Source organism: Harpia harpyja, chromosome 1 (assembly GCF_026419915.1).
Source record: "Harpia harpyja isolate bHarHar1 chromosome 1, bHarHar1 primary haplotype, whole genome shotgun sequence".
Lineage (NCBI taxonomy): Eukaryota > Metazoa > Chordata > Aves > Accipitriformes > Accipitridae > Harpia > Harpia harpyja.
The window spans coordinates 90,454,496-90,481,351 of NC_068940.1; the positions used below are offsets into that span (position 1 = coordinate 90,454,496).

The 26,856-nt window shown below is 40.0% G+C and overlaps 1 protein-coding gene across 4 annotated transcripts in view; it reads left to right on the forward strand.

Annotated features, from left to right (window-relative positions):
• The window catches only part of MYO3A (myosin IIIA), a 124,882-nt gene that overhangs the window by 85,411 nt on the left and 12,615 nt on the right, over nucleotides 1-26,856 (forward strand). The window contains exons 21-33 of one of the 4 annotated variants that reach the window (XM_052804532.1): nucleotides 1,660-1,813; nucleotides 2,906-2,994; nucleotides 4,726-4,855; nucleotides 7,305-7,384; nucleotides 7,520-7,561; nucleotides 8,016-8,093; nucleotides 10,157-10,362; nucleotides 12,472-12,583; nucleotides 14,104-14,266; nucleotides 14,911-14,997; nucleotides 18,070-18,193; nucleotides 19,298-20,276; nucleotides 20,972-21,110. In XM_052804532.1, coding sequence (XP_052660492.1) covers nucleotides 1,660-1,813; nucleotides 2,906-2,994; nucleotides 4,726-4,855; nucleotides 7,305-7,384; nucleotides 7,520-7,561; nucleotides 8,016-8,093; nucleotides 10,157-10,362; nucleotides 12,472-12,583; nucleotides 14,104-14,266; nucleotides 14,911-14,997; nucleotides 18,070-18,193; nucleotides 19,298-20,276; nucleotides 20,972-21,110 — 2,383 coding nt within the window. Of the gene's footprint in view, nucleotides 1-1,659; nucleotides 1,814-2,905; nucleotides 2,995-4,725; nucleotides 4,856-4,975; nucleotides 7,385-7,519; nucleotides 7,562-8,015; nucleotides 8,094-10,156; nucleotides 10,363-12,471; nucleotides 12,584-14,103; nucleotides 14,267-14,910; nucleotides 14,998-18,069; nucleotides 18,194-19,297; nucleotides 20,277-20,971; nucleotides 21,111-26,856 lie in introns of those variants that run through there. The other 3 variants (XM_052804542.1, XR_008237631.1, XM_052804548.1) reach the window with 3 other exon arrangements.

The following is a 26,856-nucleotide window of genomic DNA, read 5'->3' on the forward strand; positions in this document are numbered from 1 at the left end:
TATTACTCTCCTGTCTTGTCCTGCTGTTCAGGTCATTGATTAAAATAAAAAGCAAAACTCCACCTGTCCACAGCTCCAGGGGAGACAGTTAATGTTATGTGTCTGAGAGGAGGAGCCCTCATGGGACTGCAGGAGAGGTTCTTACTGCTTACACCCTTGTACAGGCATATAAACTGAGCCATAACCTAACCTTGGAGTGAAGAGTGTCCTGGGAAATTAGATCAATCTGGATACTGGAAGGGTTTAGGTATATATTCTGTGTTCTCTTTCAAATGGATCAGCAGATTTATTAATTTGGGCCTGTATTTCCAGGACAATGACACTGATTTTATTCATTTTGCTGTTTCTCTCTGGCTTAGAGATTAAGAGGTATGAAGTCTAATAACCTGTGCTTTTCCTTGTGTATGGCAGTTAACTCCTTTTCAAAATGCTCAATATATTGCCTTCTTCACTCATTCAGGCTCAAGTGAATGACACATAAGGAGAGGTCTCTCAGGGTTAGAGGTCTTTGAACTCATTAATATTAGCCATCATTCATGTTTATGACACTCTTCTCACAATGACTTCAGGATGGCACAACTGTGATGTTAACGCCATGCATTAATGCAACACTTTTATAAAGTCCTATCCTTTGGAAGAGAGATGATTTTTGAAGTAGATCAAAAGGCTTAATTATGTTTTTTCATAGTACAGCCTGTACAGGACTGAAGGCAGCCCTGGTATATATGGGAGCGCTGTGCAGTGGATAACTGCTATTGCATTACATAATGCAGGCAAAAATAATGGAGGGGTGGCAGTCCCTAGAGCATCCTTCTCTTGGTAAATCTACGGCTGTCTTCTGCCTTGCTGAAGGATTAAAGAAAGTCATTCTTGTATTCGTCAGCTATAATTTAAAATATTTTCAAGATAAAATCATTGCAACACACTGTGGATGCAGCATTTGTTACCAGGTTTTTCTCAGTCTGGTAGGAATCCAGAGATATTTTCAGTTTTCAGGAGAAAAAAAACGCAGAAAACCTCCATCAGCTTTTCTGTTGTTTTTTAATCTGGCTGAATACCTTTCCCTAGTTCCTTAAAAGGAGTAAAAATGTTGTAAAGGCCAACCTGAGACAATTTATTCAATTTTTAGAAAGTATGTACACCATTCTTTAATTATTAGAAAGTGTGTGCACCATTCTTCTCTACCTAAGAGCTTTTCCAGGTGTTTGAGGAGGGGGATCAAACAAGTGAGGCCTCTGTTGTCTGTAGTCACTTTTGCAAATCCTGGTCACTGTACATCACATAGGTCTGAGCTACAAATTGGGAATGTAAATATAGCTCTAAATGATTAAGAAATACTTTTTACATTGCAGACCAGGGAAGTAAATAGACACTGAGGTCTCCACCTGCAAACACTAGACTTTATCTTCTTCAAGATATGGCATATTTACCAAATATGCCATAGGAAGCACTTACATATCCAAAGGCAAATTAAAATATATAGCCTGACAGTGTGATACATCCCAAATGACATTTGTTCCTGCAAAACCTTGATGTCTTTAGCCCCAGGACATACTTTTTCAATGTAGCTTTAATTCGTTACAACTGACAGTTTGTGAATTATTTTCCCAAGTGGTTCTATATACATAGACAAAACATGCCTTCTGTTGTTTGTTACAGAATGAATACCTATATGAAGGTGTTGATGCAAGAGTTATAGAATATGAGGACAACAGACCCCTCTTAGATATGTTCCTGCAGAAACCAATGGGTTTATTGTCCCTGCTGGATGAGGAAAGTCGATTCCCACAAGCAACAGATCAGACACTTGTAGGTAAGTGTATTGTTTATTTCACAATTTTGCAGGATGTCTCCCTGTCAGATTTCTGTTTGGTGCATCCAGTTTAGGCTGTATGCTAGTTATGTTTTTAGTGAGCCCACATTCCAGTGTCACAGTGTGTTTGAGGAAGGCATGCATGCAGGGATGGATGTGTCTTTGAAGTTCATAGAGAGAGAAACATTAAGAGTACAAATGAACCTAAACTGCTGATCCAGGCTTTGAATTGTACTGCCTTCAGGAATTTTTAGCTGCAGGGCTTGAAAGATAAATATCAAACTGAGTTAAAACTCAGGGTTCCTGTGCCAGGAACACTGTTTTCAAAGTTGAGTCATGTTCAGCTCTAAGATTTTTGATGAGCTGTATCTGAACAAGAATTTTTGTACTTTTTAAGGGTAACGGCTGCAAACCTGCCTCGGTGCCTTTCGGCAAATTATGCTTCCTGTTTTCTTCTACTCAGAAATTAAAACACCTAAATACATTATAATTCAGATCCTGAATATTTCAGTGCTGCTGAGTAGTTGCAGTTAAGGTTGATTTATTTATTTCAGTGGGGTTTCTGTGCAGATAAATCCTCGTTTCATTCATTTTTGACTGTGCAAAGTGTCACGTGAGAGTTTTAACCAACAGCCAATCACAAAACCTAATAACATCTGGTGACAATGCCCATGCTAAAGCAATTATATGAGCTTGCTGTCTTTCTATCCTCATACTTTTTAGTCTACAGTACAGAGGCTCTCAATCAATTGGTAAATGTTTCCTCACAATTCCCCAAGGAATCCTTAGGAAGGATTACTACCTTGTTTCGTATATGAAGATCAAAAGCTTAGAAAGGCAAACAATTTTCTGAGGTCACACAGAAAAAAATTGGTACAAAGTAAGTAACTGACACAAGAGCTCCCATATTCTCTATCCAGTGCCAGTTTTGTTACAGGACCATTATGGTATCTTTGTCCTTAAAAACATCAGAGTCTGTTCTGTGCCTCTGCATTGTCTGAGAAGTCAGGCAATACCCTTACAGGGATACAGCTTTGGAAGACCGTTATTGCACAGTAACTCCAGTAAGATAAGCTATGTGTTTCTTTTCAGAAAAATTTGAAGATAATTTGAAATCAAAATATTTTTGGAGACCTAAAAGAGTAGATCTAACCTTTGGGATTTATCATTATGCAGGAAAGGTAAGAGACCTAATGATATTAGTTGGGGACTGTGGAATGGTAGGGCTGGAAGGAAACAGAAGAGGTCAGCTGGGTTGGTTCTCAACCTTCACCTATTCAGGCCTGACATGGAAACATTGGCAGTGCCTTACACATCAAAAGTAAATGAAAAAGTTATTTTCCCTCATAAAAAAAAGCAATAGCAGGAGTGTATTTTTCCTAAATGTCACCAGGTAAATGAACTGACTGTATTATAGAAGAACCAAAACATAACAATTATGTAATGCAACTTGGTGCTCTTCCCCTTAGTTCCTCAAAGTCCTGTGCCATGCTTGTTCCCACAGGATCCAGCTCCATTCTTTCCACTACCTCCTACACCCCATCAGCCTTACTTAGTTCTGTACTTTGTCATCAGCCAGGTAGACAGAGCAGGCCCTGCTTTCTGCTTCATTTGATGAGCAGCATCTTGCCCTCCTGTACAAGGTGACTTGCTGCACAAGCCTTTCAAACTCAGGAGGAGTTTCTGATGCACTGCAGCAAGATGGCACTGGTCACCTGAACCTTGCCTTGTGAAAGCAGGAGCTCCCACCTCCTTTTGAGCTCTTTTAAAGGGTATGGAGTGGGCATTGCTATCTCACGTAGGAAACTATGTTGGGTCTGTGCAGTGCTGGAGCAGCTGGCCAGGAAAGAGGCAACATACTGCCCATCAGCTGATGGAAGATAACGTGCCCCTTGTGTAAGACAGCCAGCTACAAAAGGCCTGCAGCAACTCCTCTGAACCTCATCTCCAGCTGAATTACACTTTACCAGCATAGCATATCTCACTGCTGAGGAGCAGAGAGCCAGCTCTCTCTGTGCCAGCCACTGAAGATGGGGATTCCACCAGTGCCCCATCAGCCCTCCCCACTGTTCAACAAGCTTTTTTGTTAGGAAGTTTCTCCTACTGTCTAACTTATGTCTCCGTTGCTGTTATGTAAGTTCATTACTCCTAGTCCTGTTTACTATGGAACTGGAGAACAATTTCCTGTTTCTTTACAAGCCTTTTTTGTAATTTAAGACTGTTACTTGGTTGTTTTGTGAGGGTTTTTTTTCTAAATTAAATATGCCAGTATCTTCTACCTTTCTTCACAGGCCAGGTTTTCTTGTGGGTCCTTTACAGCATCATTGAGATAGAGCCCTGGAGGTACATTTTGAGTTAGGTACACCATTCCTGGAATTTTTAGAGAGATTTCAATTGCCAATATGCAGTTTGTGATTTTGCAGACTTCCTCTACAATTAATACAGAGATCTCTAGGAAGAGTGGTAAGTCCCGGGTCCAGTACAGCACGATATGAATGGGACAGAAAGTTTGTACAGTCATTTGGGTAATCCTGTGTGATAGGGTTGAAATCAAGTGCATTGTTAATTGTGCCTTTACACAGGTACTGGTGTAAAGGAGGACTACAATACACTTGTCCTAGTGATAAATCCACACTGACTAAAACTAATATTAACATATCTGCATTAGGGAAAATAAATTCAAGCTACTTTGGAATGATGGATTTGCTTTTAGTGATCTGCATCATAATGGTTCTCAGTATTGAGAAGTTAGAACTTTCAGTGATCAAAAGAAAGAATGTAAGCAAGAGCGAGCCTGATGGCTGAAAAACTATTTGTGTATCTTGATATATTAAAAGCCACATGCCAGAGTGCTTAAATTTACAATTACTTTTCAAAAGCCCAGAAGATGCATAAATGCACTTTTTAAACAGGTTCTATATAATGCAAGTGGATTTCTAGCCAAAAATAGAGATACTCTGCCAGCTGATATTGTGCTGCTACTGCGATCATCTGAAAACAATCTGACACGACAGTTGGTAACCCATCCTCTTACAAAAACAGGTATTGCTATTGCGCTAATATTTTTATTCTTCTCTAGCCTTCGTGATGACCACTGCTAGGTTTCATATGACCCTTTGTTGATGACATTATACGATTTGTGGCTTAACTTTCCAACCCTAGAATCTATACAGAATGGAGCCCCAGCCATCTCAAGCTGCAGGGTAGGGATTGGTCTGGTCAGTGCCAAGGAAGTGGTAGAGGCTTCTTTCAGGGTCCTCTCTTCAGGGTAGGGGAGCAAGACAGGGAGTGGAGTGCATCCCTTTGGTTGAGGACTGAACAGAAAGGATCAGGTAAGTCACTGGACTTTTTTGGACAGGGCATATATAAATTGCCTGTTTTGTCTCAGTGCAATTTTTCTCTAAAGTAGTAGAGAACCAAGGCTGAGGCTCCTAACATCTGCTGCAAAGAGTGAGGAGACACTCCTCTGTTTCCCCCATCTTTTAGTCCTTTACAATAGGTAATTGATGGGGTCCTAGTAGTGAGCCCTTCCTCAGGGACTTCATAAGTTGGGGTAAAGAAATATGACTGGCTCTACAGAAATTACTCCTAAGTTGCACCTTAGTTGAACCAGGTCCTTGCACAGTGTCCTACCTGCTATTTTAGGATGATGGGTAAGTCTCCTTACAATCAGTTTGCTATCATGTTGTATTACTCTCTGTGTGATGGCATTGATGCCATACAGTAAGTACTTTACAACATTACTTTCTTGTACAACTACGTGGGAGATGTACTTGTAGTAGAACAGAAAAGCTAAATGGGAAGAGCCTAATGGAAGTTTCTCTAAAATGTTATCATAGCTTACAGAAACCGAGGTTTTGGCAAGGTTCCTATTCTTCACAAAGGGAGCTATGCTGGTGGAATGCAAAATTTGGTCTTGAAGGTCTATTTTAAGTCAGTTTTCCGGGGAAAACACTGAGCTCAATGTCCTTGCCTGAACTTTTTCACTTGTCGATATCTGCTAAGATGCTAAACTATAATTTCTGTAGAGCCAAAGGCAGGGCGCAAATGGTCCCAAGAACGGATCCCAAGTCTTATGTAATGTTTTGCAAGATAACTCTGAAGGTTGTTTTAGTTGTCTTGTTAAATATTATGAAACACTGTGTGTAGCCTTTTGAAACTGACCCAAACCATCCAGCTATAGCCAACTAAAAGTTAGATTTCTGATCTAAGTTATTCATCTAGAGCAGTGGAAATGTAGAGGTTTACCCAGAGTCCAACCCATCTTGCCTATCATCTCAGGTGTTTCTCTTAGGATGACATAAATCTCCCCTGAAGGTGCCTCTCTCCACTGAGTACTGGGGTGATCCTGTAGACACCTCACTTTCAGATAGCTAAAGTTAGGTGTGAGTAATCCTCCCTCTTTCCTTCCCACTCTGTGATATTCAGCTAAGCCCAAGGGAGGTTTAGCATTTGATAGCATCACATAATACATGACGCATTAGCTTGGCATGCTGTGTATTTGCAGCTGTTTATCCAGCTCTTGTCCACCTCTTACTGATAGTAGCAAAGCACAGAGAGATTACAGGCTCTCCCAGTGGAAAGTGAGATTCCAGAGGTGTTATGTTATTAGCAGAAGCAATGGCAGCATGCAGCAATGGTTGGGGTTTATCAACATAGCATGACATGATGCTCAGCAAAATTTTCATTATTCCTTTAGAAGACCAGTGTCTATGTAAACAACTCCAATGCGCCTAGTCCTTCAAGTCATCATAATAAAGGTATTACTTGATTGAGAATTCCGAGGTTAGAGTCTTAAGACTAGGTCTATGCTAGTAAACCAAACAGGGCCACTGAACGGTAGCTCAAACGCTCCCATGGGATTGCCCATTCTGATTAATTGTTAGCATGCCTCCCTGGGACAGTTTTGGACCATGTCAGCTAGCAGTATCCCAGATACCCAGGCATACTTCAAGAGAAAGCACAGGCCAGTGATGGTTTCCAACAAGCTCCGTGGAAAGATACCATCTTATTTTTACCAGGAGGTTAAAAGAGTAGTGAAGTGTAGAGTTTAGCTGTATAGATTTGAGTCATGCCATGTCACTTGCCCTCAGGGCCAGAGAAGGGTGCTAGCACCTTTTTTTTTTTGACTAATATATATGTAGCCTTAGAACTAGAATAGTACAATAACATCCTTAGGGTAAAACCACATGGATGCTCTAAGATGTATCTTTCTTACCTTCTGCAGCAGTCTGTTTATTTTTTTTGGTCTAGTAGGTGGCATAAGTGCTGAAGGAGGAAAATTCAGCCCATGTTCCATCTTCATGCAACTTCTTCAGAGCTTGTTCCATCCCAAGGGTGAAAGGGGAAATGAGGACATACTCCGAAAACGTCAATGACCTTTATAATTATATGGTTACACTGGGGGCATGAATAAGGTGGTTCAGCATAGTTTTTAGTTTAGATGAGATGGAAGCATTTTGGTAGGTTGCTTTCTTTCATCTTCCCATAGGTAACCTGGCACACACTAAAAGCAAAACTACAATCAATTACCAAATGTGGACCCCCCAGAAATCAATCAGTCATACAAAGGTAAGAAGACTGATTCCGTGATTCTGCATTGAACCCTAATTTAAACTAGAAAGGCAATACTGTTATTGGTACTAAAAGTAAGCAAGTAACCCCTTCCTTGGTTTTTCTCCCTCTCCTATTTTCTTTTCTGTTTAGCTGGATATCTTTGTGTTGTGCAATTCATATTCCTTCCGTGAGGTAAAAACCTAACATTTCCCTTCTTTCTGGCTATAGTTTTGTAACAACTTCAGGGGAAAAAAATATTGTTTCCTAGCTGTATTGTAGCAAAAAGAGAAATTAAAATATTGGTGTGGAGTATAGTCAAGTTCCTTAGAGAACTACCAAAATAACAGTGATGATGAAATAACAGACAGGACCTCAGACATTGTCAGGTTATTTGTGGCAATTATTTAGATGCTGCACTATCAAATCGTGTCCTCTGTGTGTGAACGTTTGTGTATTGTGTAGCAAAGTAATGTAAAGTACTTGTGTAACTGATTTGTGCTAGTGATCATGCTGTAACTTTTTCTGTTTAGAATACATTTTTTTAAATTAATTATGTTCTCTGAGAGGTGCTTTGTTGTGGAGTTGGAAAGGGCACTACAGGCTCAACAGAGATAAAAAGTGTCATTTTCTTTCTTCATCTTTATAGAATGAAGCAGGAGATACCGGACATCATCCAAGAGAGACAACCAGCATGAAAACACAGACAGTCGCTTCTTATTTTAGAGTAAGATATCAGATCTTTCAATAAATTTTTCTAGAGTAGAATGAATGTTTATTCTTTCACCTTTTGAAATGCACCTGTTGACTTAGAGTCAACAGTGATCCATTTAGAGTTTGTGAACTGCACATATGATGCAGTGGTCTGTGCAGTACAAAGATCTAGAGGAGATTGTGATGTTTCATCTTTAATTGTACTTGATTACACAGCCACGTTTCTGTCATGATGATGTATGATGATCAATATTGATTTTTCACTTGCTTGTTTTTCCACCAAGGGAGATAAGGGGAGGTTGGACATTAGTGGTGTAGCATTTCTTTAAGAGTTTAAGAAGCAAGAGGGCAAAGTTAATTTGAAGCATGAGCTCCAGAGAAAGATCTTGATGGTCATTGCTCAGAGGCTGTCCTGAGTCCACCCTTGTGGCTCCTTCAGCAGTGCTCTTGACCTTCCCAAGCACTGGCTATGCTGCAAGTCCTGCAATAGAAAATAGCTGTGAAGAGCATTTTTTCCTCCAAAGTGGTGCACAGAGTTGGTTCACTTGGGCTCAGCTCTGAATTTCCAACTCTTATTTAGTCATCTCTCCCAGCAAAAACATAAAGATGGTAGAGGTGATCTACCCTTAAGACCCTTAAAAGTTCACTTACGTCTATGACAGAGAACAGTAAGAAGCAAGATCACTGTTTATTAGATAAAATTGCACAGCTTTGTGGACTGCAAAGGATAATTTCAGCCTAGGTAACATGGTGGTCCAAGGCTGCATGGTGTTTTAAAGTTCCAGATGGAAAAATTTATTGAATCTCATTCAAACCTAATGTCTGTGATTCAGTGCATTACCAGCACATCTAGCATCAGAGGCTGCAAATGAGTTAATTATATTTACACTTTTCTGTTACTATTTTCTGAGTGGAAATCCCTGCTCCGATCATGCTAGCTAATGCTCTTAAATGAAGATTCAGCTTCAGCCCCACTGGTTTACTCATATGCAGAAATCTATGGGTGACTGAGAAAAGCATCTGCCACCTCAGACTGAGTGGAAAAAAAAATTATCCATTAGCCTGTCATACTTGTTTGTCTTCGATTGGCACACTAGTGATGAAGCTAATTAAGCACTTTGCTGCATGGTGCAGCATCTGTCCAGAATGGAATTGCACATTTTAATAGGAAACATATGGGTTTTGACGTCCTACGCTAGTTTCATGTATCCAACCTACTGCTGAACTGCATTACCTCCTGGCTGCCTCTTTCTGTTGAGTCAGGTTGAATCTTGAGGAATGAGCCTCTTCATTTGTGTTTTAATAAGATCCTCCCATGAAGTAATTTTACTAAACACCAGTCAAGGTTCTTTACAGCCTGGTTCACCTCAGTTGGCATGGGGAGCTACAAACTGCATCCCCTCTGCTAGCCTGGTAGCCTGGTGAGGTAGAAAAGTGCAACTTTGCAATTGTGATTTTGTGTACTTCTGGTTTTGCCCTACTCAAAAGTTTCCTCTTGGCAGGGCAGCTATAGTATCACCATCAGCCTATACAATGAACAGGACATGCTAGATCAGAGCAGTTTAAGCAGCCCCTCTTCTGGGGTAGCCTTAGTTTCCTCCAGTCTAAGGAAGGGATGGCAATATTTACTGGCTTGCTGCTCTTCTACTTCCCATCTGTAGACAGATGATTTACTCTCTGGGTGAATAAGGATCTTCAAATAGGTGACAACAGGAGAAAGAAAAAGTGGGCTGTAATTACCTAACAAGGCTCCAGGAGAGGCAAATAAGTCTAAGGAGAGTTTCTATCATATGTTAGACTTTATGGCAGTTGGTGAGAATGTTCTGGGTGGAATTTGGTACATCCATTTGGAATCAGTGTTTCTCTAAAGTAGTATATGCTAGTAACTTAGATATATCAAAGCTAGAATTGTTGTTGGGTCATTTACTTCATCTACCATTAAAGTGCCAGCTTGCTGAAATGTAATTGGGTTTAGACACGATTCTGATCATATGAAATAAAATTTCAGCTACACGTGGACCTATACAAAAGTTTTATAAATATCCTGGTGGCAGATATCTTGTTACTTTCTTGCAGTATTCTCTGATGGATTTGTTATCCAAAATGGTCGTCGGCCAGCCTCATTTTGTTAGGTGCATCAAGCCAAACAACGACCGGCAGGCAAACAAGTTTGATAAAGAAAAAGTGTTGGTTCAGCTGCGTTACACGGGAATTCTGGAGACAGCAAGAATTCGAAGACAGGGTTATTCACACCGTATACTGTTCGCTAACTTCATAAAACGGTAACATTGATGTGAAGAAGCTCTTTTCCCTCCTATTGTTGCTGCCCAGTGTTTGCTAAACATCAGCAGTGTCTTTGGCATGGTCTTTAAATTAAAAATACAAAGACATTTCCTGTGGCAAAGAAGATTACAGACTGGATGACAAAGAGTAGTTCAGGCACAAGATTAGTCACCTGTTTTGGATTGGTAGGGGAAGATGATGCATCTCAGGATAATTGTTTCAGGCTCCCTGCGCATTTGGGTAAAAATTATCTTGCGTATAATCTGCAAGTTTTCTTCAAAGACCCGAGATTTAGAAACGTAGTGCTTCAAATTAAAGCTGAGAATTTGGAGCATAGCATCCAAGGAGCACCACAGTTTCTTTAGCTCCTGACATTCAGCGCTGTGCAGCATCTGCTTGTACAGGGCGGATGATAATTTGGTATTGCTAATCTAGGGCTGAGAAATTCATTAAGTGCACAGTTTTGTTTAAAATATAATTTCTAAGTATTATTCACTTGTTAAAAAGAAGAGTAATGAACTCACTGTGATTTTGTAATGCCTTTAACTATCTCTTCTTCCTCCACCCCAAAAAATTAATCCTGAGCATTTAATCTGTAGTTCTCTCTTACAAATAAAGACACTGAGTATTTGCCTCAATCAGAACTGAGATTTGTGGAATGGAGATCAAAACTGGGAAGAAGCAAGCAACACCCATTCAGACAGAAGCACTTAAAAGTAATAGTGCACTAGAAACAGAGAGCTAGCAGCAGAGTGCTGCAGGTGCATGAGGAGAGAGAGGAAGGACAAACTGATGTTTTTATAGCACTGTTTCTGGAAAGATAATCCTGGAACTATTACTGTTTTGGAGGAGTGCAGCATCTCTGCACCAAGTTATCACTGCACCAAGATGTGCTGTGGCTTTTGGTCACACAGTGCTGCTGCTTTTTATTCAAAATTTTACTATTCAGGTAAAGGAGAGGAAAGCAGTGAACATAACAGGGTAGCTCTCCAGAGACCGTGCCCCTGATTGCAGTGAGGCTCTGATCCTCAGACAAAAGGGGATTTTTATTAAGTATCTATCATCTCCTTGTCTTTTTTTTTTTTTTTTCAGTCATTGAGAGTTACAGGTAGACCTGGGGTAATGGCAAAATTATTTTATTCAAATAAAAATAAGCCAATTCATTGTGTAGTAAAAAGAAAAAAAAAAGGAGTTGTAGGAATTGGTGATAATGCAGGAATCAACATTACCGCTTTTTTTATTATTCCATGAGGAAATTGTCACTGTTATTTAAAGCTAGTGCCACCCAAGCTTTGTGTATAAAGGCTGAATAACAAGAAAAAAGCAGAATGTACTGTCAGGAAGCACACATAATTAATGTAATTTTCCTGAATTAAAAAAAACAAGATAGGTATGATTCATTTTGTTATGGAGCACTTTGGAAAGTCCTGGAACACACAAGAACTGTCCTACCTAGCAGCTGAGCTGGTACATTACAGGTAGTTTTTATGCATGAGCATCCTGACCTCTTTTCCTAGTCAGAATTAATTCTGAGTAATGAGTTTGCCAGATTAAATGCTTACATATGATATGTCATAATGGCACATATATGTTCCAGAAGTATCTGCAAAGCTGAATCCAAGGAGGTAACAAGAGCTGGGATGTATCTCACATCATATTAACTATCTCAAAGATAGATGGCCTAGCACATGAGAGAAGATACAAAATTTTCATGACATTTCTAGATATGAAAGAAGCTAATTTAGGCAGAGAAACTTTAAAAATATTTTTATTTTGCCACTGAAATTACTTTCACAGAATGCAGAGAGACAGAGCAGCAAAGAACTGATGCACAATTCTGCTTGGGTTGCACACTTTTTAAAAGCCTTCTGGTGTTGATACAGAATTAAACAACCCTCCAGGGTGTGCAATATGTCACTCACCCACTTTTGATTGAGTTTCTCAGTACTGCATATAAATCACAGCAATCTTTCATATGCTGTTTTGTTTTTTTCAGTGCTATGTTTTCTTTCATGCAACTGTTTTTATTATTTAAATGAATGGTTTAAGTGTATTTGCATCTATTGCTCGCTATTAATGGAATAAAAAAATCATGTATTTGTCTTTAGGTATTACCTCATCTGTTACAAAACAAATGATGATCCTCCAGTCAGCCCAGAAACCTGTGCTGCCATCTTGGAAAAAGCCCGCCTTGACAACTGGGTTCTTGGAAAAACTAAAGTAATTTTTTAATATATTGTATCTGCATTATTGCAGCATGTCATTGTTAACGTATTAAGCAATTTGTTTTCTCACCTATTTGGTTGGGGTAGCTCTTGGTCTCTATTGGTTTAAAAAAAACACCCTTTGCTGGGTACTGTTCCCTGATACCTGGCTGAAATCCTGACCCTGTAAAGTGTTAAAATTCTGATCAGCTTTAGTGAGGCCACAGTGCAAAGCAGTATGTGACAACAACACTGCTTGCATTTTCTTTCAAAAAATGTGGTAGTAAGGTTCCCAGTGAGTTTAGTCGAAGCTTTCTTAAGGAAAAAACTTACACTTCTTCCCTGGAGCAATCAGACTCACAAAGGGAGAGGAAGACTTTGCTGAGCGCGGGGCGGGGGGGGGGGGGGGGGGGGCGGGGGGCGGGGGGCGTTTAGCAGGATGATCCACTATATATCAAGTGGGGAGAAGACTTTATTGTAAGAGAAACACATGTCTGCTCCCATACTCTTCTTTTGGTTCCAGTTCAGTTCAGTAGTCATCTCAGTGTGCCAGAGGGAGACACCCCCCCCCCCCCAATTGACAGATCTCAGGAGGTCTGCCAGAGAAAAGAAGCGTCAGACAAGTACTGCACCAAGTCTCTCTATTTGCTAACGTAGCAGACATGCCCAGGAAGGATATGGAGAGAGAGAGAGAGAGAGAGGTGGATCCTAAACTATTTGAAATCACCTCAGTGTAGAAGAAACAACTGTTCTTCTGAGACATCTTCGTGGATAGGTGGGACAGAAGCCATGAAATTACCTCCTCCTCAACCTTCATTTCCCCCTGCTGTCTTAGTGAGGCTAATGGACAACATGCAGGCAAAGGAAGCATATCTTGAGATGTGAGATCTATAGCTTACGTTTACTTTAATTAGGTTTAACCTGCATCTGTACCATCAAGTGATCTAAGATCGGGGGAGTTCAGCAAAATAAGCATAATTATTGTCTTAATTGCACAAGCTCTTTCTACACTTTTTATTTTATCCTAATATACACTAGGAGTGTGTTTGTATCCCTTGTGCTGGACTAGTTTTTCAGGGGTTATATGAGCTTCATGCTTGATAAAAGCAATTTACTAAATAAACAATGCCTTAGGTTTAAAATTGGAAAGCAGAGAGATTGAAGGTTCCAGATTTGGATCACATTTAGGTAACATGTATCAGATCTGTCAGGTTAGCAAAACTGTCAGCCTCGTAGTTTTGAAAACAGATTTATGGTTACAGACTGAAGTTTTGCACTGGGACTTTAAAACATCTTCCCATGAAAGCATGAATAAGCAGGGACTGACAAAAGATGTTGAAGGGCAGAGTAAGGTAAACTAACACCCCAAACAATGAAAATGCTATCTTTAACAAGAATGATCCTTTAGGTACTACAGCTAAAGAGTCTGTTCATCATTTGAAACCAACTTGTAACTCTTGATGTTAAATGGATTGAGTGAATACAGGACCTGGGAGGGTAACTGAAACTTTTGCTTGTCTGCCTACTTTTTTTAAGGTATTCCTCAAATACTATCATGTGGAACAGCTAAATTTAATGCGGAAGGAGACAGTCGACATGATTATTTTGATTCAAGCTTGTGTCAGAGGGTGGCTGGGTTCAAGGAGATACAAAAAGATAAAGGAACAAAGGGAACAAAGTGCTATTAAAATACAGTCAGGTAATAGCTTTAAAACATTTAACATTTTGCTTAAAGCTAGTGCATGTGTACAGTTGATAGATGGATGTGCATGCTGGATGTGGATTTTGCTGTTCTCCTGCTGTTACATTTGACAAAATATCTTATACTTGGTGATATCTGTTCTTATGAAGAAAAACTTCTTTTAACCAGGTCATGACAATCTCCTTTACTGAAGTTATGTTTATCAATGTTACATTTAAAAGGCAATTTTAAAAATGGAAGGACGTGATTGCACAGATGATACTGTTATTAATAATATTCTGGCATGCTCTGACAAGGTTATATAATATAATAATGAAAATAAAATGTATTAACCATCCTAGATAATAAGACCAATTACACTGTTGATGGAGACATCAACTGAAATTTTTAATACGTTTCAAACATCATCGTATTTTACATTCTGATTCTCTTGTGCTCTGTATTGATTCATAATAACTTTACTCACCAGAAAACGTAGGGGTTTTGTAGATTTGCTGCTTGTGCTTATTCGCCTTTTTTTTTTGAAAGATAAAGCCTGCAAAATATTTATGAATATTTTAATGAGGGTCTGTAATTCCTTCCAGACTTTTTTCTTTTTTGTGTACCTAATGGATTATTTAATTTTTGACATCTCTTTTCAGCTTACAGGGGTTTTGTTGCTCGTAAAGAATACACAAATGCAAAACGTAATAAAAAAGTGGAAGAATCTATTACTAGACTTCAAGCAAGTAAGAATTGTTTGCTTTTGTGGCTTTTAATGTGCTGTCCATACGCAATATGTTGATCCAGATTCTTTGCTATTACCTAGCTACACTGATTGACTGTGCTCATTTACACATTCTGAGGTATCATTTATCTATTATATATCTATATACAGTGGTTGAAACGGGTCAATGTATTCTGTTACCTGTACCTCAAAGTGGCTTAGAGGCACTTTCCGCAGCTGTGAAGTGGGCTGGTTAAATGCCATAGCAAGCTTTTCACTCCTAGTCTGATATGTCTTAAGTATTACAGCTGGTATTGTTGAAGCTCCATATGACCCTGTCTGCATATAATGTGTGTGTACATGCTCTTCTATTAGCAATAGGTTTTGTTACATATCAGTAATAGTTATGTTTGAGAAGACTGGAACCTGTAATTTCACTCATGTCTCCGATTCTTTTTTGCCATCGCTGAATCCAACCTAGCAAAATATTCCTCCTCTTCTGCAGCAATAATCACCTTAGGCCCAGATGTATGCTATGTGACATCCCTTTTTCCTCCCTATATTTCTGTCTTCCCCCATCCTTGCAGAGATGTCCCTGAGCCAAATGTATTCTGGGCAGCTCTGAAACCAGCAGCAGTACAACTAGAGGCACAGGTCTGAAAACAGCTGGCACAAATCTGCACAGCACTTTCAGTAATTACAAAGGTGGTAACCCCAAATATAAGCTAGTGCTGCCAGTACCCAGGCTATCTCGATTTAAACTACCTCAGATATGCCTTCATGACTATATACCAACACCAGTGCTACTTTTAAATCATTGTCTGATGCATCTGTTAATTGCACTGAGACAATGTTAGTGTGTACTGAAGAGCGCTTCACTGCAGTTGGTAGAACTTCATCAGTGTAGAAAACAATCTAAAACCAGAAAAAAATCCAGTGATGTGCCAAAAATAATTACACATCTGAAAGTTGCCGATTATATTAGGATATTTAGCAAATGCAAAAGTATGAATTTACCACTTTGCTCTGTTTCTTTATCTCCCCAATGTTTCTTCTTGTCCACCTTCTCTGTCCTATGTGCAGTTTCATTTCAACTTTTTTCAATGCACAAGAAACCAGAACAAAATGGAAGTCCATTTTTACTTAGCTCTCTCAGGTTTTTTTCCCCCATTTATTTCTAAAGCAATAAAAAACTCCTTTACCAGTTTGAAAACAAAGCTTAGACAGCTACTATCTCATAACAGAATTCTCAGGAAACTTCAAAGATGAATCAGAATAAGTCTAAAAAGACCAGACTTAGCTTATATTGGCATGTCCATTGACATGTAACTTGATTTATTTCAAAGTAACACCTGTTGAGTTGCTTTTGTATGAAAATGGAATGAGGATTGGCTCAGAAGTCCAAGAGATTCTAGAAGTATTCCAATCCAAGTGCTTTACAATTTGCACTTTTCTATAGGCCTGTCAGACTGCAGTATAAAAACCAATTGTGCCAATTCTAATAACTATTTGGGTTCCTTTACCCTATATCCAATTATCAAGATGTAATTTATGTCCCTTTTATAGAATGCTTCTTACACTGAACCACTGCATCTAGTGGAGCCCAAGTTGGTCTAAATTGTGAGTAGGGAATGCTAAAGCAAATAAAACCTATCACCAAGTTATATGAATGTGTTACAATAGACTGCTTATGCTCCCTTCCCATTCTTAAGTGAGCTTGACCTTTCCCTGTGCTGCAAAACACTCAGCAGAGTTGGAGTAAGAGCTCCCATATCTACCATCTCCTCAGGGTATTTAAATCACCTGAATCCTCTATCCCCATAGTCTTGATACTTCATTTGGAATTAGAGTTCAACAGAAATATTTTGACAAAACACTATGTTCTTTTCATTTTGCCAGGGATTAGTGGATTTGTGCTGAATCCCTGGAATTGCAGACTTGTCCAAGTCACAGCACTGTGGAGACTGTGCCAGTTCCCATTAGGAAATCATTTGCAAGTTCAGGAATTTTTGAAGCAGCATTCTGAATGCAATTCACTTTCTGATTAAGACACTTCAGTGTAGATGTCTAAAAGTGACCTAGGTGTCTAAACTCCTCTTATAGTCAGCAGAGGCTAGAGTTTGATTCATTTTATTCAAACCTACCAAATGCTCAGTTCATTTGCCCCCGTATTGGTATCTAGTGTCATTTTAGATACCCTAGGTTATCTTGCCTGGCCTCCAGCTTCATTTCATGTGGTATACCCAACTTTCTCCAGAAAGTCCCATCTGTCTTGTTCTTTCTGTCTGCTCATTGTAGATGCCTTGGCTATTCTGGAGCACTTCAGATGGCACTAGATACCTATGTGCCGGCAACTGCATTAAGCCCCCAGTGACAAGTCAGCACCTACATGTCTCAGGGAAGACGCATGTTTGAGTCCTTACTCATCCTGGTTCAGACCAGAAGCTTGAACTTGTGCCTTCTACAAAGCACAAGTAGTGAGTACCCTTGCCACAGTGCACCTGGTTACTGTGGAGCTTAGCACATCCTTCATGCTGAGCTTTTTCATTTTGAATAATGAGTCTTTGCAAAAGGAGCATGAGCTAAGTCTTCTGTAACTGCTGAGCTATAGAATTTTCGGTTTTTCTCTGATCTATTGACTGTTCAGCTAATTCCAAGCCTGTGCCAGAAGAGAGCCTGGTAATCTCTACAGCCTGATAATCAGGTGTTTCCCAGGGAAATGAAAGACTGAGTCAAATCAATTGCCTAAATCAGGCAAAGCAGGTACCTGAAACTGAGAGCACTGTGTTCTAGCGACACTTCTATGGCACTATGCTTCTGCTTCATTCTGCATCTTCCTATATTTTCTTTAGTCCAATAAAATACAAAGAAAGAGCTTGTTTATATCCTCATGTAGAATGGGTACAGCTTTCTGAAATCTCGAAAAAGTTTTGTGGGACAGAATAATTTCAGATGAAGTGTAATCATAATAAACACCCCGATCCATATTTCGTTATTGGTTTTTGTTTAATGCTGTTATCATTTGACTCTCTGAAATGTGTGGGACATGCATTGCTTGTTGCCTAAGGTTGGTTTGTATTACAATTTGTGTCAGTTGCCAGAGGATACTTACTCAGGAAGAAAAGAAAAGAACTAACTGAGACAAGAAACAAAGCAGCAATAACAATTCAGTCTCACTACAGGAGATATAAGGAGAGGAAGATCTTCAAAAGGAGGAGGTAGTGTTATTTTCTCTCTCTTATGTCACTCAAATGTGTCACTTTTCAGTAACTACACTGCTGAAGAACAGCGATGTAAGCTAAAAGTGAAGCAAATTAGGATTATTCTATATATGTCTGCAGAGGTAATGTACATTTATGTGGAGGTTTTTAATGTCAGTAGCCAATTTTCTTATATTTTTAAGCCCAGGGCATAAAGGCATATTTAGGGGAAAGGTTAACAATATCGTGCTTACCTGTAATGTTAACGTAATCTGTAGATGAGTCTCTTTTTGGAACTAGCTCATCATAAAAAATGCTCAGACAAAAGTGAGAAATAGGCATCTGCAAGGAACTGTTCTTCTCATCTTAAGTCACTGAGATAAGCATAGGTGATGACAGCGGGAACCCAGATGTCTTGCTCAGATCAAACAGCTAGAAGTCAGGTGAGGTGAATCACATTCTAAATACCCCTGCAATGTGATTGTGGTCCCAATCACTGAAATGGAGCTAGTAGCACTTTGCTTATCACCACTGTTTTTTCAGTGATAGCATTTAAGTAGGTGGAGACTAGTCCAGAGAGGTGGAAAACAGCTGTGAAAGAGTCCAGATTCTTTCAGAGGGAAGGAACAGGGTGGCAGATTTCAGATTTAAAGACAGTTTAGGAAATGTTAGGTCTTTTAAATTTGACCTGGACCTACGCCCAGGATCATTCTTTTTGCATTCCTAGTGAGACTTGAGGCACTTTTCTTTATGAATACATTTAGGTTTGTGTGTATTTATACATATTTGAAGTGGTAAAAAGTTTCTGCCTTATGTTTTTATTAACATTTAAATTAATTCTTTACTGTTTTATCAGGCCTCATGCAGCCTAGGTTGTCCCCCTAGCAATTTTCTGTGAAGAGTTTAACAAGGATGTCCCTTTTCACTTTAAGAAATAATCATCAGAAAGACAGAGATTAGTTTGCTGCCTTTAATTCCAGCTATATGCACTCAATCTTTCCCAGGTTGCAATGTACCAAATTGCCATTTAGTACACAAACACCACCAAAGGTAGTTGTAAAGTTGTCACTATCCTTCATCTCCTTCAGCTATAATTTTTGCCCAAAACTCTATTTCATTCAGGGAATCACTTAGAAAGAAACAAACTGAAAATGTAGCATCCATTACTGAAAAGGAAAAGGATGAAGAACTTCAAGATAATGAGGAAAGTCCAGCCAGAGTGAAGAGTACCCTTCCTAAAACAGAAGAAGAAGCAGTTGTCATTGTTCAGAGCCATTACAGAGGCTATAAAGTCCGTAAAAAAATAAAGGAACAGCATGAAAAAATAGCAGAGGAAGAATTATCTGCTGTGGAATTCCTTGAAGCACAACTGCAGCCGGCTCAAAATGATACACTGGAAGAAGCAGCAAACGAGGAGACTCAAGATGAAGCTGATGCTGTTACTGACAGCAAGTGCTCTGGGTGCAGTGACACAGGGAATGTCCAGGAGCAACAGAAAACATCTACTGAAGGAGAGGGAGCTTCTGTGAAGCAGAACCCTGCAGTAAAACATATTGGTAAAGGTGAAGAACAGGCCTTTTTGGACGAGTTGTCCAGCAAATCTACTGTCAAAATCGCAGTTAAACCTAGTCCCCAGCAAGAGCAAAATAATCAAGATAAGCTCAGTGCAGATGGGCAAAATCAAGAATCTGCTGTGGTCCAGCCCAGGACTGACAGGGATATGGAAAGAAACCACCTGAAACATGAAGCAGTGATGCCTACAGGATGTAAAGGAATTACAAGAAAAGAGTCACTAAGAGGCTCACTGAAGCAAGTTGAGGCAGAAAAACAAGGTTCAGAAGACAAAGAGAAGGCAGCAGTGGTTATTCAGAGCAGTTACCGGGGTTACAGAAGGAGGGGACAACTCAGAAAAGAAGGGAAACTACCTTGCAAAAGTCAAGAGAAAACTACAAAGGAGCCAACAGAAGCAGTACATGTTCAAAAAAATGATCCCCAAACAACAGAAGACAGGGAAAGCACCAGTAAGGAGACTGAAGACTCTAAGACACTGAAGGGAGACTCGGAGAAAGACGCTTGTGATTTGGCAGCTTTTTCACGGCAGGTAAGAAGCTCATAAGCTGTGCATGTTGAGCATAATACTCTGAGCAATAACAGAATGGCAAAGTTATTTTACTGGCTTCAGTGGCACCAAGGTTTTAGTCTCTAAACTAAGACTGAGATTTTGTAATGAGTGTTCTGTAAAAATGCATATTTTGGGCTGCAACAGAAAATACCCTTTTCAGGAAGAAGGGGAAGACAAAGTTAGAGCACTGGCAAAAAATTATGTTAGTTTTAACCTGGTTCAGGCTAAATGCAGAAGCTTTGCCTTTGTTTGTTGAAATGTGCGTTTACCAGGCAAGGACCTTAATTCAGTAAACTTGTGAAATGTCTCTGCAAATGAAACTAAAGGTGGCTGTGTCAATGTCAGGGACTCACACATGTGCAGAGAAGTACGCCTACAGCTGTAGAAGCTATTTTGCATTAGCAAGGCACCATCCACTCACATGTGTGAACCACTATGAAGTAGCTGCAGGACTGGGCTGCAGTGTGGAGTTTCCTACGTGTCTTTTTTTTCTTCATCTTTTTTTCTTTCTTTTTTAAGGGGTATGGGAGTTAAATGTGGTAGGGGTCTACACTGCAGTAGGCAGAGCAATACCTTTTAAATTCATTCTCTAGTCCACTATTTTACCTTTGATTACCTTGGAGCATGTATACTTATATATATAATAATGTAAAATCCTGTGTTATATTTTTCAGATATCAAAATTATCCGAAGACTACTTAGCATTGCAGCAAAAATTGAATGAAATGATATTGTCACATCAGCTGAAACCCGTGAAGCTGTCCAAAGATAAGCAACCTAATGGCCGACTTTCTTCTCATGTTTGTCAGTCAGGTAATGTTGAAACTTACTGTTAGCAGAATTTTCATTTGTAAACAGGACTGTCAAGAATTGACTCCTAGTCATGTTTTTAAAGGCCAGGGAACTAGTAGATGAGTTAGCTCTGGCTTCTAATATAACTCAGGCTGTACATTTTTGTACTATGCCCTGTATCAGTACATGTCTGGAACATAGTTTCCAGAGAAATATCCAAGCCTGGTTGGGATTTGCATATTTACCATTTTTTGTGGTATTTTGTTTCAGTGCTTCTTAAGATTGGTGAATGAATCATTGTGAAGCCTAGGCATAGCATCTCTAGCAATACTTTCATTTGGTAAAAATTCCACATTGGCTCTTTTTCACTCATATGTTGCTCAACTGTGTGTGCTATTGGTAAGGTATGGGACTATGTTTTAAAAACAAAATATTTTTTTAGATACTATGTCAAACAATTTACCAAAGTTTGTCACATATGCTGAGTAAAGTTTAGCTATCCACAAATACAACTGAGGCTATTAGAACTTGTAACTTCTACCCATATTGGTGGGTATGTCCTTAAAATTACAAGTAAAGTTTTATTAATAATTGGCACCTATTTAACTCACGCACTTAAGAGGACATTACCTCTGAAGGCACACTCCGAAGTTATTTATATTCCAGTTAACATGGTCAGTGGGGGTTCCCAAAATGCAAGCATGCTTGGAGCCGGTTCGGTGGCAGTGGGGAGGAGTACTGGGAGAATAAAGGTGGAAAACACGCGATTCAGAGCATGCAGATCATTAAGACCTGTGCCCCACGGGGAGATCCACAAAGAGCTGACTGAGCTGCTCAAGCCTCTTCAGTTGGGATAGATGTAACGGGATTTCCTCAGCTTGTGTCTTGGGCTGCAGATGTGGAGGAAGATGAGGGCAAACGTTGCAGATCACTGGGTAGGTCTCCATTTCTGCAGGGACCTTGTGCCAGCCCATGCCACTGCACTGCCTCTGGGGAAGATCTCTGCTCGCCTCTGCACGGCTGGGATCATATCCAGGACTGTCCCTCGCTGCCCAGAGCTAATTGTACTATTGTCGTGGTTTAACCCCAGCCAGCAACTAGGCACAACGCAGCCGCTCACTCACTTCCCCCCACCCAGTGGGATGGGGGAGAGAATCAGGAAGAAAAAGTAAAACTCGTGCTTTGAGATAAAGACAGCTTAATTGGACAGAAAGGAAGAAAATGATGATGATGTTAATAATAATAAAAGAATTGGACTATACAAAACAAGTGATGCACAATGCAATTGCTCACCACTCCCCAACCAATACCCAGTTAGTCCCCAAGCAGCGATCCGCCCCCCAGGCGAACACCCCCCAGTTTATATACTGGGCATGACGTCACATGGTATGGAATACCCTATTGGCCAGTTTGGATCAGCTGCCCTGGCTGTGTCCCCTCCCAACTTCTTGTGCCCCTCCAGCCTTCTTGCTGGCTGGGCATCAGAAGCTGAAAAATCCTTGACTTAGTATAATCATTACTTGGCAACAACTGAAAACATCAGTGTGTTATCGACATTATTCTCATACTGAACCCAAAACATAGCACTATACCAGCTACTAGAAAGAAAATTAACTCTATCCCAGCCAAAACCAGGACAGCTTTTTTCACTATAACATTGTGGATTTAGTTTCATGTATGCCAATACTTCCTTCTGTTCCCATGGCTTCATTGAAGAGATCCTAGAAGCACTTCAGCCCTGCTTTGCAGTCCTCTCAAATGGGCAAGCTGGTGAAATGAGGGCTTGGTGTTTACAAAAGCTAAACCTCTAAGTGTAAACTGGCTGCTGATAGATAATCTATGTAGTTCAGCATGTTTCCAAGATGAAAGTCTGCAAGAGAAAAGAAATGTGAAATGGAAGACTAAGTGCAATGATCTTTCATTAAAGACAGAGCAATGTTTGTGATTGTCGTTAATGGGTTTGTACTGAGTGCTTGATTAAGTATTGCTGATTTTTGACAAGGTAAACTTGAGGAATCAAAAATGCATGCTTTGGAAAATAACTCTTGGTTCTTAGACATTTTCCTACAGAAACTAGAGAAGATAGGTAGAGGGAAAAGGAATACAAAAATCCCTGGTTTATCAGTTAAAGATCTCATTACTTACACAAATGAACCAGGTGAAAATGTACCAGTATTTCCATGACGTGCAAAATGGAGCAAAGTCTAGCCTTCACATTGCTATAAATTTAAGTAGCTCTACAGGATGCAAAAGGATGCCAGGGTTTCTCACCTGTGCATGAACCCTGCTTAAAGTGGTGACCAGTCAGCCACTTCACTTCCCTTTATCTCTGAATATGTCCCACTGCTTTAAAATTCTGTGGTGTCATAATACAGCAGTTTTCCAGTGGTAAGGTGTGTGGAAGTACTGTGTTGTATCCTTTTGAACACTGACATGAAAAAAGTCATACATTTCTTTGAACCAAGTCAAAATGCTTTTTAAGACAACACTGAAACAGTTGTTGAGTTGCGCAAGAGACCAGGTCTTTGGCCTCATTTTAATAAATAAAAGGAAATAAAATGTTTTTACCAGGTAATGTTGGGTGGGCTTAACAAAAGGAGGATTTATTTTCTTTATGTTTTTTCCTGACAAATGTCTGTATGTGTGATGTGACAGCACTTAGCTCTTTTGTGCATCGGGCAAAATCTGTAAGAAAATTCTGATGAATTACAAGCCTCCCCTTTTCTTCTCTTTATCTTATGCATGCAAAAATTGAACGTTTGCTATTTTGACTAATTGTCTTTTACAAAAAATGTCAGCAATAGCAATCATAACTTTAAAACAGTAGGAAGCATCAAAAAGAGAATCCTGAATGCTCATATTCATATAGATTAAAACATACTTTTCAGTCAAGGCATGCTCATTTCAAGATGGCTCCTGCAGAATTTTAACAAAATTTTTTTTCAAAATAAATATGGTGGACACATGCTTTTAGTTTTGATTAAATTGCTGCAAGTTGGCATGTAGACAAGGTGAGTACAGGGCTCAGAAGGAGTTACCCTTTCCAAAGCTGAATGCATTTAAAATGAAATAGTGGGTGCTATTTGACTAAGAGGCAATGACTGAACTCACTATAGAGAAATGTGTCACTAAAGCACAGGCCAGCTAAAGTTGTCCTACCAGCCCTTAAACGCTGTGAAGCATGAGTTGGCCCCTTCTATCTCAAACCAAACTAGCCCCTCCAGCCTATTTACTGCTGTCCAGCTAGTCACTTACTGAACGCTCTGCTCCAGGAAGTCAAACCACCCCAAAACCAGTCCTCCTCCAGTTCTTGACAGAACTCTTGTTCCCAGTCTTTCTGTAGCAAACTTTCCCTTGATACAAGAGGCAGTATTATACTTTGAGCTGGGTCTGGCTCCTTGGGCCTTCTTGCCCAGCTGGTCTGAGCTGAGCAGCCATAGTTTGTGTTTGCTGTGTTCTCTTGTTGACCCAAGTGCCTCGTACAATGTGTGTGGCTACTCATGATAAATGTAATGAAGGTGACTTTTGCTAGACGTTGAACTTTAAAAAAGTGCAAAGGAAGGCCAGCCGGGTTCTGGTTAAGTGCTGTGTTCTGCCAGCCTTCCCGGCCATGATGTGAAGTTTCACTCTCTGCAACACAGTGGGTTTGACAGTGGACGCCAGGCTCAGCTGCTCACCTAGGGTATGGAGCGATGGCAGCAGGGACCTGAGCCATGATTTCTCACATTCCCACGGCCATATTTATAAATTCTGACCAGTCCACTTGAAAGACCTGTCTTGGTGTGGAATGTGAACTTTCTTTTTCTACATTTGAACATAATTCACACAACAGGAAAACTGTTTCCGTTCCAGCTATGACCAATGCACAGTATACTGAAGTAAGAGAATACATTGCAGTAATTCCCTAGCTTGCCTCTGAGCCGGTTGGAGCCTAAACATTACAGAACTCAGTCACAAAGCTGCATTGTCTTAAGTAAATGTTTATTACAGCAAACATGATCTAACTAGATGTAGAGAATATTTAAGTAAAAATACGGCTGTGTGCAGTTCATTTAGGTTGTGCTGTCTACAACACAGAAGTTATCAGCATTCTGGATATCGTACTTTCTTCCTGTATGCAATATAGTAAGATAACTACATAAAACAAAGACTTGAGGTAATGTACTGCAGACTGTCATGCTAAAGTGAAGCAGGTAGACGTGGTGAGTGATCCACTGTCTATTAAACAGGGAGCAGCATTCCTGTCCTTTTGCCTACATTATGTGTTACAGTACAATTTATATACACACATTTACTGAAAGATATGCTTTTACTGCAGGCTTCCCTCTAGGGCTACCTTTGCTGTCCTACCCTTATGAAGGCAAGGATTGTTGAGCTTTAGCTGTTCTTTAAATCATGTAGTATTTACCTATTTGTAATTACTTTGGTCATTTACATTTATTTATGCTTCTTCCTCAGCTTCACTAGTTTTATATGTCTTTTTACATCTATAACACCTGAATTGTATTTTGTAGCTCTGTGCCAGATAGGAATACCTGTCCGCTTTCATCTGTGGGTAGGTGGCCATTGTTCAGTTTGAGAACTTACCAGCTCCCCTGATAAAATGTTTTATTACGTTGCTACCCACAGAAGGGAAGGAACTGTGGGACAGCTGGATGGCATACTGTGACAAATGTTCAGATTTTCAAAACTGTTTATTTTAATAAAAATGCAAAGCCTGCAGTTTAAATAACATATGAGCAAAAAGGTTAAATGAATCTTAAATCCACAAGGTTAAGTTGTTCTTAAGTGAATTTATTTGTATTTATAAAAATGCATAAAGTAAGCTGCACAAGGTTCCTGGAATAAACAGTATTCCCTGTGGCTTGAATTTCTGAGTAGGTTATATTTGCTTGCTAAATGCTTTCAGCTAAACTTAATGGCTGCATCCCAGAACTGCACCTTTGGACTGCTAGTGAGCCTTGGGTTACTGTGGTGTCAGAATAGATGCACAAATGGCCACTGTCAAGTTTTTTGAGGTCAAAGCCTGAAGTGAGGGGAATTTGATCATTATGGGAGCAAATTTTTTCTTTTTTCTCCAGATGAATAATGGTGCCCATCCTTCTAAGTATTAAATGACAGTTCAAGTACAAAATCTCAGGAAGAGAATTTTCTATATTGAGAATGAAATTCACATGGTACGAGGAACGCCGGTGCAGCTGAGGACCTTTCCAGCTACACGAAGCAGTGAGACAGGCAGGGTTTTCACCCAGGATTCCTCCTGCTGTAGGCTGCCACAGCACTATTTATGGGGGTTTCATGGGCAGCCTTTGCAAGAAAAAGGGAGCCTGTGTAGCAGTGGGTGAGGAGAGCAGTATTCACTGGCTGGTCTGTCTTCTTCGCAAGCGAGTGGCCAGCCAGGGAGCACTGAGGTGTTGACTACCCTGGAGAAAAGCAGGCTACTCAAGCGCTTCTGCTGTCTGGTTGTTCTCAGCCACTGGAGTGGCCCTTTGGACATGATGCAGCCAGGACGTACAAGATCTGGTTTGGAAGTTGGTCAGATCCATGGCAGAGCATAAGATTTGGGAGGTCACGGAAACGGAGTACAGCCCATTTTCCTTAAACATCCTCTTTTAAATAGCAATAATCCCAGGTCACCAGACTCTCAGAAATGAGAGCATTAGTGTCAGTCAGAGACTGAAACTGCTTCCCTCAATGGGGCTGGCGGGACTTAGGCATGAGAGATCAAACACTCAACTCCTGTTGGATGCAATCGGGGAGTTCTCAG